At 47.2% G+C, this 13,381-nt stretch overlaps 1 protein-coding gene across 1 annotated transcript; it reads right to left on the bottom strand.

The window, feature by feature from the left end:
- Positions 1-2,103: 2,103 nt before the first annotated feature.
- On the bottom strand, positions 2,104-13,035 carry LOC306981547 (heat shock 70 kDa protein 12A-like; the record flags this gene model as incomplete). Its single annotated transcript, XM_079581154.1, has 7 exons — positions 2,104-3,161; positions 5,580-5,745; positions 8,270-8,497; positions 9,880-10,245; positions 11,972-12,452; positions 12,597-12,907; positions 12,961-13,035. The coding sequence occupies 7 exons, from the start codon at positions 13,033-13,035 to the stop codon at positions 2,104-2,106; spliced, it is 2,685 nt and encodes an 894-aa protein (XP_079437280.1).
- Positions 13,036-13,381: the final 346 nt, after the last annotated feature.

The following is a 13,381-nucleotide window of genomic DNA, read 5'->3' as shown; positions in this document are numbered from 1 at the left end:
AATACTACAGACATATATTATAAAGAAGGCGCAGATTTGTGGAAATAACTTAGAATTATAAAAATATGAAAATCATTCACAAATGTAATAAATTCAGCCAATAATGTAATGATCAACTTTAATTCATTTACAAAAACACATTAAACCGTTCCTGTGCTGTTTTCTCTAAATTGTTATTTTGTGGCTTTTTCATCAGGTTTTGTATTTTGCTGTTTTTACTGTTTTATTTTCTCACTTCGTAACTTGTCGTATCTCACAGGCCTTTTCCTATGACGGTGGCCCAGAGTGTAAAGTGGGGTGTCTCATGATGGAAAGGCTGCCGGTTCGAGTCCCACCTCCAACAAATGCATGAAGTCGCTGTGTCCTTGGGCAAGACACTTCACTCACATGAATGTGGGGCATGTATGAGTGAGAGGTTGGTAGTGGTCGGAGAGGCCAATGGCACAGTTTGGCAGCCTGCCCGCGGCAGCTGTGGCTACAATAGTCGTCTGTAGCAGAAAGGGAAAGATTTTGTCAAGAGAACTAGTATCATCACTTATTATACGGTCATTATTTTCTGATAAACGACCTCTGAAAAAAATAATGACGCTGCCAATGGCAATGGAGTTAATGCTTTCATATCACTCTGCACGTACGTAGCAGCGACACTATCTGTCCTGTCACGGAGAGAGAAGTCGGGGAATCGCTCGTGAAGTTAGTGTGAGTCTGACTTTCAACTTACCCAGAGATTCACCACCATTCCTCCAACTGCGCCTTCAACTAAGTAGCTAGGCTAGCTGCTAGCCTTGCTGCTTCTAGCCTAGCAAAACGATGCCGAGCAACGCGCAAACTTTTGGGAACTATTTGTCGCGGAAGTCATTAAATAAACCTTTCGACCTTCATAAAAGTGTACGAAGTTTATGTTGTGTGTGTTTAGTTGGCAAATGGCCGAATAATGAGCGGGATAATGTATAGAACGCTGGTCATTATCGGGAAAATAAGCACCTTCAGGGCGAAACAAGTCCGGTTTGCCCTGTCGGTGCTTATTTTCCCGATAATGACCAGCGTTCTATACATTATCCCTTACATAGTTTTTTTATTTAATAATTATCCTATTATCATTATACCAAACTGTGTTTTAGTCAGCGCTAGAAGAAGACTCAGGAAGTGCCTTGCCCAAGGACACAGCGACGCCATGCACTAGTGGGAGCATTGATGAAGGTTGCGGGAACCAGTAACCTTTCGGTCATAAAATGACCGGCTTTACCATCTGGGCCACCGTCGTGGTCCGGTTCCTTCTGAGCTGCGACAAGTTAAGTGAAAAAACAAGCAAACAAACAGAAAGCGGTAAAATCCAAAAACCGATGAAAAACCAGCACATTCCAATAAATTCAGCCAACATTATTGGCTGAATTTATTACATTCGTGAAGGATTTTCCTCTTGTCAGGCCAATAATGTTAGACCTGGCCGGTAAATCGTTTTTCGAGGTATCGCGTTATCGTCCGTCATTACGTTATTGGCTCAACAGAGTTATTGCGTTATCGTCCGTTATTACGTTATTGGCTCAACAGAGTTATTGCGTTATCGTCCGTTATTACGTTATTGGCTCAACAGAGTTATTGCGTTATCGTCCGTTATTACGTTATTGGCTCAACAGAGTTATTGCGTTATCGTCCGTCATTACGTTATTGGCTCAACAGAGTTATTGCGTTATCGTCCGTTATTACGTTATTGGCTCAACAGAGTTATTGCGTTATCGTCCGTCATTACGTTATTGGCTCAACAGAGTTATTGCGTTATCGTCCGTTATTACGTTATTGGCTCAACAGAGTTATTGCGTTTTCGTCCGTCCTACACATGCACGAATGATGAATCCTCCAGCAGCTGATTCAGACCATTAGCCTGGTTCCACATCTGGAGATGGTGTCCGGGCACTGCTCGGGACGGATCACCCTGAGGCGTCAAAGGATGGGCCAAATGCAGAGGACACATTTCCCTACACCTACAGGGATAATAAAGTACACCTTAACCACATTAACCATAACCACTTAAAGTACCCTTTAGTCGCTGGGAGGGCATCTGACAAAAGAAGACACCAGATACCACATTTCGGAGTCACTTCTTCACTTTATGATGAAGTCCATTTTCACGGACGCTGTGCTCCCTGACTCCAGGTCAGTGGCCACTGCCTTGATCTCGGTGGAGCCAAAGAAAACTTCCAGTTTGAGCTCACGAGCCAGACCTTTGGTGATGTCCGGCGAGTCCACGCTACAGTGAGCAATCGGACCCTCCACTCCCCACTCGTCCACATACGTCACATTCTTCCTCAGTGTTCGATAAAATCTCAGGCCCATCCTTGTTTGGTCACTCTTCCCAGGATGACACATGTACTCCCTGGTTTCATTCCAGCCCACGTCTTCTCCAATTTCAACCATTTTTTTGAAACGTTTGTTGCACCAATCACCCTCTTCGTTTGTGAACTTCTTTTCTGGTTTATGTTTAGAAGGATCAAATCTTTGACCCATTTTAACCCCGTAAGTGAAGGCGCTCTTTCTGGACCTGATCACAGACTGGTCTCGCCCGAACATCACCGCTCCCTGCAGAACGACCTCCTGAGGGTTTTTAGGACACATCACTTTGGCTCGGTCACTGAACTCTTTCTGAACATGTTCACGGAGGATATGGCTCGATGATAAACCTCCCACTAACAGGATGTAGCTGATGCCTTTATGTTCCTGTAAGAGTTCAGTGAGACTGTCTGTGATGTGCACCAGCGTCTCGTGAAAGAAAGACTTCATTTTCTCCACAGAGATCTCCATTTTTCCTCTGTCCCAGCTCACACCTTCCATCGACATGAACACCAGACTTTCTTTACTTCCTCTGGCTCCAGCCTTTTCTCTCTTTTCAATCTTTTTCTTGAATTTGTTGTGCACATTGAGCTTATAGACCTGGTTCTGTGGAGCCTGATTTAAATAACTGAAGTCCTCCATGAACTCCTGAGCTTCTCTGGGATGATCTCTCTCGTAGTCCTCCCACAGACCGTCACAGAAGAACTCTCTCAGACACCGAGTGAACTTCTTGTCAACTGTCCGTCCTCCTTTGCCGTTTCCTGAGGCTTTGTGCAGCTCTTTAAGAGCCCCTCCTTCAAGAACCTCATGGACTGTGATGTCGATGGTTCCTCCTGAAACAAAGCAAGAAAAACAAGTACTTAAAAGAGCTAGTGTAAAAAATAAACAGGCAAAGTGCAAGCAGCATAGTACAAAAAGTAATTTACTTGATTATTTAAATGAAGTCAACCCCCATGAGCTGCCACCTTAACGTGGTGAGGTTGTTTGAGTACCCGAATGATCCGAGGAGCTATGTTGTCCGGAGCTTTATGCCCCTGGTAGGGTCTCCCATGGCAAACAGGTCCGAGGTGACGGGTCAGACGAAGAGCAGCTCAGAAGACTCTTATGGACGTACACTACACAAGGACCGTGACGTCGCCCGGGCCCCACCCTGGAGCCAGACCTGGGGTTGTGGGCCGAACGCGAGCATCTGGTGACCGGGCCTCTGCCCACGGGGCCCAGCCGGGCACAGCCCGAAGGGACGACGTGGGCCCGCCCTCCTGTGGACCCACCACCCGCAGAGGGATCCGTATGGGTCGGGTGCGGAGAGGACTGGGTGGCAGTCGAGGCCGGGTGCCTCGACGACCTGGTCTGCATGCGCAGCTTCTGGCGTTCGGGACATGGAACGTCACCTCGCTGGGGGGGAAGGAGCCTGAGCTTGTGCGGGAGGTTGAGAGATACCGGCTAGATATAGTCGGGCTCACCTCCACGCACAGCTTGGGTTCCGGATCCCAAGTCCTGGAGAGAGGCTGGACTCTCCATTTTTCTGGAGTTGCCCGCGGGGAGAGGCGGCAGGCTGGGGTGGGTTTGCTCATATCCCCCCAGCTCAGCCGTCACGTGTTGGAGTTCACCCCGGTGGAAGAGAGGGTCGCGTCCCTACGCCTCCGGGTCGGGGACAGGTCTCTCACCGTTGTCTCGGCCTACGGGCCCAATATGGGTGCAGAGTACCCGGCCTTCTTGGAGTCCCTGGGAGGGGTACTTGATGGTGCTCCGACTGGGGACTCCATTGTTCTACTGGGGGACTTCAACGCGGCAGACCCAAGCGTGTTGTGAGGGTCTGCTGGGAACGTCTGGTGGATCCCTCTGTCAGTGGGGTCTTCAACTCCCACCTCCGGAAGAGCTTCACCCAGATTCCGAGGGAGGCTGGGGACATGGAGTCCGAGTGGACTCTGTTCTCCTCCTCCATTGTCGATGCGGCTGCTCGTAGTTGTGGCCGTAAGGTCTCTGGTGCCTGTCGCGGCGGCAATCCCCGAACCCGGTGGTGGCGCCCGGAAGGAAGGGATGCCGTCCAGCTGAAGAAGGAGTCCTACCTGGCCTTGTTGGCTTGTGGGACTCCTGAGGCAGCTGAGAGGTACCGGCAGGCCAAGCGTGCTGCAGCTCGTGCGGTCACAGAGGCTAAAACTCGGGTCTGGGAGGAGTTCGGAGAAGCCATGGAGGAAGACTATCGGTCGGCCTCGAAGAGATTCTGGCAAACCATCCGGCGCCTCAGGAGGGGGAAGCAGTGCTTCACCAACACTGTTTACAGTGCGGGTGGGGGCCTGCTGACCTCAACTTGGGATGTCGTCGGACGGTGGAAGGAGTACTTCGAGGACCTCCTCAATTCCGTCGTCACGTCTTCCAATGAGGAAGCAGAGGCTGGGGGCTCGGAGGTGGGCTCGTCCATCACCGGGGCTGAAGTCACCGAGGTGGTGAGAAAGCTCCTCGGTGGCAGGGCTGTCCGTTCCCTGTATGACCGCAGCAGGAGCTTGGTTCGCATTGCCGGCAGTAAGTCAGACCTGTTCCCGGTGCGTGTTGGTCTCCGCCAGGGCTGCCCTTTGTCACCGGTTCTGTTAATTTCTTTTATGGACAGAATTTCTAGGCGCAGCCAGGGGCCGGAGGGTGTCCGGTTTGGGAGCATCAGGATCTCATCTCTGCTGTTTGCGGATGATGTTGTTCTGTTGGCTTCAAAGAACCAGGACCTTCAGCTGCTCTGGGGCGGTTTTCAGCCGAGTGTGTAGCGGCCGGGATGAGGATCAGCACCTCCAAATCTGAGGCCATGGTTCTCCACCGAAAAAGGTGGCTTCCCCTCTACAGGTCGGTGGGGAGTCCTTACCTCAAGTGGAGGAGTTCAAGTATCTCGGGGTCTTGTTCACGAGTGAGGGACGGATGGAGCGGGAGATCAACAGACGGATCGTATAAAAAAAAAACATTACAGCAGCAGACACGATGGTATTTTTCGATCAAGCTTTAGACCTTGTTCTAAATTGTTTAGCTCAAGAGTTACAGTTAGTTTACAGTTTACAGTCATACGTCATCTCATACGATGATGCGATTGGCTATGGCTACGTGCAGACGCATGATAGACTTTTTCTTTTTTAACCACACCTCTCCTACGAGAAAATGAATTGGTGGTCCCCAGACTAAATATCACTTGTGATTTTAGTCTGGTGTTAGCCAGGCTAGGGTTTGACTGCGCTCACAAACAAACAAACTGCGCCCTAAGTGTGCGTTACCTCCACAGTCGAGGACGACGTACTGCGCTCCCACAGACAGCTTCACTCTGTCACCGCTGTCTTTGATGAAGTCTTTGGGTTCGAGCTGTTTACACCAGACTGAAGCTGCCTCCGGCTCCAGAGTGATCACCAGAGTGTCCTCAGTGAAGGAGGACGCCAGCCCAGCCTGGACGCAGAGACACACAGTCTGTGCTGAGGGAAATAAGCCGGCACTGGAAAAAAGAATTGCTCGATAGAAGCTCTGATGCTTTAACGATGGCACAAGCCTATGGTTTCAGTAGAACAAAACCAACAATTGCAGTAATCTAGTAGCCTGGCTAACACCAGACTAAAATCACAAGTGATATTTAGTCTGGGGACCACCAATTCATTTTCTCGTAGGAGAGGTGTGGTTTACGATCGTCCATAGTCGTTTATTGGGCGATACGAAAAAAAAAAAAAAAAAAGTCTCATGCGTCTGCACGTAGCCCCAGCCAATCATATCATCGTATGAGATGACGTATGACGTACCCGCTGTAAACTTTTGAGCTAAATTATTTAGAACAAGGTCAAAAGCTTGATCAAAAAATACCATCGTGTCTGCTGCTGTCATGTTGGATCCGTAAATAAACTTTTTTTTAAATTATCCGTAAATAAACTACAAGCTTCCATATATCGAATAGCGCGTCATCGTCTTGCCGTCCCTTCTCGTTCTGTGATTGGTTCCCAAATCCACCGGAGATTTGGCCATGGTCCCCAGGCTGTTGTGCAGTTCGAAATAATTCGAGCGCACACAGCAGCCTGGTGTTAGCCAGGTTAGTAATCTAGTGCAAAATGTCAACATCTTTAACAGTCCAAACTGCTTATAGGGAGAGACATTATGGGCCAGATCTTGTGGCGGCGCACGGGGCGGCGCAGGCTCTTGGCGAATTATTTTCCGAGTGGCGGAGCTATCTGTGCCATTCGCCTTCGCCACCTGCGAGGGGGCGTCACAAGAGGAGGCGACTGCACTGATGGAAACACGGCTGACGTTCACTTCCTCGTTTACATTGCGCTGTCTTGCGTTCTTTCTTAAGCCTTAGGCTCTCACAGGTCAAACTAAAAACTTTATTTACCCCATCGTGAGCTAAACGATGTTTACGTCTCGAGAGAAAAAGAGCTACAGCGTCCGCTGTGGCGCGGATCGGCTCACGCTTGGCGTGAACGCGAAGCAAAACAAAAGCACATGTTCACCCCCCACTCCCACACAACCACTCTCCTGGACGCGGAGTTGATCTGGTTGGAGGAAAATGTGTGTGTCTCAACCCACTTAAATGCGCCAAGTCTGGAGTGGCAAGATCACAAAGTGCGCCCCGACTGAGCGCAAAATGTCACGCTATCGTCTCCGTTTTGATGCACAAGATCGGGCCCTATGAGTCTGTTAATGTGAGGTTGCAGCTCGTGTCGTCACTAAGGTGTGAGTCAGTGACCGCTGAGTCTGAGGCTTTAAAGTCTGCTCTGCTAAAGTCTGTAGTTTTGCTTTACTGTTGTTTGTTTTACTTCGTTGCTTTGTGCTTTTCAGTGTATCTGCAGCTCCTACATTGACTTTACCTCAGTCATTTGTTAACTCAAAGAAAATGCTGCATTAGATCATTTTGAAAGTGTCCGTTCAGCATAAATTCTTTTATAAGTCACTTTTTAAACGTACCTTTGTTGACGTCAATGACCTTTGTAATAAAAAACGACAAGGTGATGGTTTGAAGAGGGAACATAATAAATGCACTATTAAATATTGAAATAAAATAAATGTGGCACAAAATGGCACAAAAGTAGCACCTGTAGAGAAATTCCACTGTTACCATAGGGATCCGCCATCTTTGCAGCTGTTAGTACACATTTCCATAGACTAACGGTATAAAAAGCCGTGGAGCTCACTGTGGTGTCCAAGTGTTTTAAAGTGAACAATGATTTAAAATCTCTGTTTATAATTGCTGCTAATCCCATGATGCTTAGCGGTATGACATCACTCATCATCAGCTCAGGCGACTGTCCAAGGCAAAACCGTTTGTTCCCCAGCATTTATTTGAGATTTTATCACAAATCATTGAGATTACTGTAATGCACTTTATGTCGGGCTCAGTCAGTCGTCTCTCGCCCGACTACAGCTTGTACAAAATGCTGCTGCTCGGCTTCTAACGGGCACCAAAAGCGAGAGCACATCACACCCATGTTGAGGTCTTTGCACTGGCTCCCCATGTCATATGGTGTTGAGTTTAAGATTCTTTTATATGTTTTTAAATGTCTTCATGGTCCTCAGGATCTGTCTGACCTGCTGCGCGCTCTGAGGTCAGCACAACTGTCCTTGTCGGTTGTTCCCAAAACAAAAAGGAAAACCAAAGGCCACCGCTCTTTTGCCGTCACTGGTCCTAAACTGTGGAACTGCCCCAGCACCTGAGACAGAGGCTCTTGTTCTTTTTAAATCCTCCCTTAAAACACACCTTTTTTGCCTTGGTTTTTAACACAGCCTGAGTAATTTTGACTTTTGAATGTCTTGTATTTTGTATTTCTTTTAATGTTCATCTGACTTAATTATGTCATTTTTACTGCTGTGTTCAGCACTTTGGTCGACATTGTGTTTTTTAGTGCTCTGTAAATAAAGTTGGATTGGACTGGATCACATTCCCGAAGTCGGTTCTGTGGGGCGTTCTTGAAAGAGTTTTCAGGAGTTTCACCTGAACTGCAGCTTCCCTCATGAACTGTCGCGCTGAAATGTCCCAAATGGCCGGAACCGTCAGGACCCAGGTGAAGTCTGAGGCGACGTACTGCACTGTGTGAAGCGTGTTCCCTCTGATGGTTCTCAGAGCGTCCTCCTTCAGGAAGCTCAGAGCAGCAGAGAACACCTTCAGAGCGATCATCGACCTCTTATTCACATCTTTCATCTCCAGGTCCTTGGTGATTTCCTGCAGACAGATACAAAGCTTTAACTACAGGGGTTATTACAGTGTTTGCACCTGTGACTAGAAAGACATGAACTTAGTGCCTGTTTCTGTAGTCTGTTCATCACTATTCAAATGGTGTCTCCTGCCCCCCCCCCTCGGGAGTGCCCGTCTAGATCGAACGGAGGAACCTGGGTGAACGGAGGAACCTGGGTGAACGGAGGAACCTGCATTCTGGAATCTGAGGACTGGACGGTCTGTGATCTCGGCCCGTCTGCTGAGGGATCCTTCGGCCCTGGGTCTCTATAGCCTGTCCGTCCATGGGAGTGGATCTCTTCTTCTGTGGTTCTCCCCAAGGTTTCTCTTTTCTCCTGCCGGGTTTTTGAGTTTTTCCTCGCCGTGCTGGAGAGTCTAAGGACGGGGGACGCCCACGCCGCTCGTCGCTGCCTCCTATTGGACATTATATTTTCCATTATATTTACCTGAACTTTTAATTGTCATATTTATTGCTCTGTTTTATTGCCTTAATGTTTGGTGCAGCTGTGAGGAGACTTCTGTTGTGATGTTGGGCTATACAAAACCATTAAACTTGAAACTTGAAACTTGAAACTGACTCGGGGCAGAATAGTTTTATTTTAAAGGTTGGTTTAAAATGATCAAAGAAAACGATAAAGCATACAGTTTTATTCTAATACATGATGAAAAACTTACATACATCAGCTATGATCAAAGTAAAACCTGTCAATGAGCTATTCCGTGTCTAAGAAGAAAAGTCATTACTTCTATACTTCACTGGTGGAAGTTCGCTCTCTTACTTTCCAGGAGCTCCCTCTACTGTTCAGAATAAAACACTACCACAAATCTGATCTAAATCAAAATATGAACCAGAAACAGTAGTTTCACACCTTCAGTGTCGGGTTTAAAGCAGTACTAAGTAACGTGTTTACCTTAATAAACCCTCCCCGTAGTCCCTGTGGGGGTGATACAAGTGTTTATGGGATGATTGGAGGGTCTTTCATCGCCCCCTGGTGTCTCTGACCAGACAACCATGTTTGCAACTTGTCTGCCACCGGTCCGGAGAAAGCCATACACACTAATGTAATCACGAAGAAGAAGCTAACATGCTAACGGGCAAAGTGCTAACTGCCATTGTATAATTGGATGCACAGTAACCCTCTCTCCCTTCGCCTTTCCTGTCAGCGTAGTATTTACTCTCCAAGACAATTAATACGTTAAAAAAATCGTAACTTTCTACTACACTTGCAGTTGCGCTTATGGCCTCTAGGGGGAAGAGTTACTTAGTACTGCTTTAAAGCTGTTTCTCTTTATGTTGTTATTGGACAGATACAAAAATGACTTTTCTTTTTCTGTTTATCTGTAATTAGACTCAAAAGAACAGATCTTACCTTTCCATAAAGACTCATCTTAAAGTCTTTAAAGTAGTAGTACTTGGCCGTGTCTTTGCGAATCTCATAGTACTTGTTCCGTGCCTCGTATCCGAACGCCGTGACCTCTCCATGTTCGTCCAGCAGGATGCAGGTGGGGGTCTTCGGGGTCTTCATGACCAGTGTTTTGCTCCATTTTCTCACGTGAGGCTCTGTCTTGGCGCCGGTCGGGGTCAGGCTGTAGGCGTAGCCGCTGAAAGACGTCCCGAAATCTATAGCGACGATAAACGTGCGGCTCATCTTTGCAACAGGACGGACAGGTCTGACGGTGAAGCGGCTCAGCTGTGTCGCCTCAGGCTCAGGAAGTCCCGCCTCCCGGGCGTCGCCCTCGCCGCAGAGACAGACTCAAGGAAATGGGCTGCACCTTATGTTCCTGCAGTTCTAAAGTGATCAGAAAACGTAACTATGATGACAAACAAAGAACGCTTAGCTGCAATGTCTCCATATCTAGAAAATACTACAAGAGTCTCCTGGGATTTGAGTTTTCCCAGAGGGGGGAGACTCCATTTTCAGGAGTTAATGTGTCTTGACTAACATTAGAAAAAGACCTGAGTGTCAAAGTTGTCAGTGCAAAGAAGTTGATTGTGTTTACAGTCATAAAGCAGCTGATTGTGATTAAGCGAGTGACACTTTTTGCAGGTGTTTGCAGATACAGAGGTTAATGTACGTTAGGGCTGCTCGATTATTGAAAAAATAATAATCACGATTATTTTTGTCATGATTGAAATCACGATTATTCAAACGATTATTTGTTGCCTTTAAAAAAATCCAGCAAAAAAAAGACAAAAATCCATTAAAAAAGTGACAAAAATCCATTAAAAAAGTGACAAAAATCCATCAAAAAAGTGACAAAAATCCAGCAAAAAAGTGACAAAAATCCATCAAAAAAGTGACAAAAATCCAGCAGAAAAAGACAAAAATCCAGCAAAAAAGTGACAAAAATCCAGCAAAAAAGTGACAAAAATCCAGCAAAAAAGTGACAAAAATCCAGCAAAAAAGTGACAAAAATCCAGCAGAAAAAAGACAAAAATCCAGCAAAAAAGTGACAAAAATCCAGCAAAAAAGTGACAAAAATCCTGCAAAAAAGTGACAAAAATCCAGCAAAAAAGTGACAAAAATCCAGCAAAAAATGACAAAAATCCAGCAAAAAAAAAAAAGACAAAAACCCAGCAGAAAAAGGACAAAAATCCAGCAAAAAAGTGACAAAAATCCAGCAGAAAAATGACAAAGTACGCCTTGATTAAGAAGAGGTCCCTGTTTCACACCTGCCCCCTGCTGGCCAGCCCTCACACCTGCGCAAGCAAACTGAGCTGCGCGGCCTGATGACATCATCACACAGCGCCGTTTGTTTTTATGTCAGACAAAAGCACGAGCCGTGGCACGGGAAAAGCGAAGGGGAAATAATCCCAGCGCCGTGAAATAACAAGTCTGCTTTGCAAAAAAAATGAAAAAAAATGAAAAAAACATTTTTTGAAAAAATAAAAAATAAAAAAAATAAAACATGAAAAAAAATATATATATAATCGATTTTTTGCGATTATGCTAATTTTGTAATCGTTTACTGTTGTAATCGAAATCGTAATCGAATTTCGATTAATTGCACAGCCCTAGTGTACGTGAATGAATTGAATTATAATACAAAGAGCTCATTTATTCAACTATTAGTTCGATCAAAGGCAAGTAAAGCAAACCAGAAGCAGACACTTCCAAACAACAGCCTGAACATGAACATCAGCACCTACATCAGAGGGGGTCCAGTTATCTTTTGTAGTTATTCAAGTTTGATTTTGGTTTTGATCCTGGCATTTAGACTTAAAGAACAGTTTTCTTTACAAAATATACAAAGGGGACGCCCTGGAAACAGTCCCAGCTCCTGAGACAGTTCAAAGTATCTAAATATTCATAGATCTAAGGATGCAACCACGTCAATCACAAGTGCCAGGCCAAAAATGAGAGGTAAAAGCCACGAAGTCTGGCAGTGGCTTTTGTTCCGCGTTATATCAGGGTGGAAGGATCTGTCTGCGCAGGCCTGGAGCTCCTTCGTCCTGCTGACCGGGTAGATGATGACGTGGACGTGGAGGGCGAGTGTCGGAGGGAGAAGACGGCATCTCTCTGGGTCTGAACGTCTGCTGTTGGTGAGGGTTGAGCGTAGGCTGCCCTGGGAACCGGAGGAGGTTTGGAACGAGGGTCGACGTCTCCAGATCTGAAACTTTGTCGCACCGTTGGCCCAGAGGGGGGTTGGTGTGGGCTGATCAGAGGGAGGATCTGTCTGTGCGGGCCTGGAGCTCCGTCGTGCTGTTGGTCGAGCGGATGTTGGCTGGTCAGGCTTCACAGGAGGGCGAGTGTCTCTGGGTCTGGGCTTCGAGGGGCGAGTGTTGGTCGGTGATGGGTCGGAGGGCACTGGAGGTGGTTTGGAAGGAGGCTCGACATCCCAGAGTCTAAAACTTCGTCGTGCCGTGGGTCGAGAGAGGGTTGTCGTTGGCGTACCGGAGCGCACAGACGGGTGTTTCATGGAGGAGGAGCGTGGACTGGATCTGCTGGGGACAGTGTTAGAGGGAGGAGGTCAGGAGAGGAGCTCTGATTTGAAGTCCACCGTGACTGAAAACCGTGGACGTCGCCTGCACGTCCGTGGCCTCCGCTGTGATGGCGGTGGAGCCGAAGTCGATCTTCAGTTTGACCTCGTGGTCCGGGCCCTTGGAGACCGTCGGCACGGACCCTCCACCTCCTCCTCGTCCACGTACATCGGATCCTTCTCGCCCTGAACTCCCTGGTCTCGTTCCACTCCACGTCTATCATCGACTTCCACCATCTTCCTGAAGAGAGGTGTCTGCACCACACGCCGTTCCTCCGTCTCGATCCTCTTCTCTGCTTTGTGTTTGGACGGATCGAACCTCATGATCTTGGAGAAGCCGTAAGTGAAGGCGCTCTTTCTGGACCTGATCACGGACTGGCCTCGCCCGAACATCAGGGCTCCCTTCAGCACCACCTCCTGAGGGACAGAACTTTGGCTCGGTCTCTGAACACGTTCTCGCGGTATCTGACGGTTCGATGATTCTGGAGGATCTCACTCAGACGGGCAGCGATGTCCACCAGCGTCTTGTGGAAGGACGACTCCATCCTGCGCTCAGAGATCTCCAGTTTGGCCGAGTGTGGCTTTAAGACAAATAATAACAAATACTGGAAAGCTTTGTGAAATACAGTATTTGCGGTTTTATTACACAAAGAGAGGCAGAGGGACTGGGAAACACTAACACCGATTGTTAATAAAGAAATTAAAAGTACATCAACTAAAGAAAAGATGAAAAATAATGCCAATCCCAATGACTAAACAGAGTCTACCTGAGTGTAATCTACTGTCAGTTCAGATACAGCGTCTCTGTGATGGTCTCAGAGGTTTGTTAAGAGACTATTGTGGAGCAGAAGCATCATGAAGTCCAAGAACACACCAAACAGGTCTGAGATA

The sequence above is a fragment of the Gobius niger genome, assembly GCF_951799975.1.
Source record: "Gobius niger genome assembly, chromosome: 22".
Taxonomy (NCBI): domain Eukaryota; kingdom Metazoa; phylum Chordata; class Actinopteri; order Gobiiformes; family Gobiidae; genus Gobius; species Gobius niger.
This window is presented reverse-complemented; position numbering and strand designations above follow the sequence as displayed.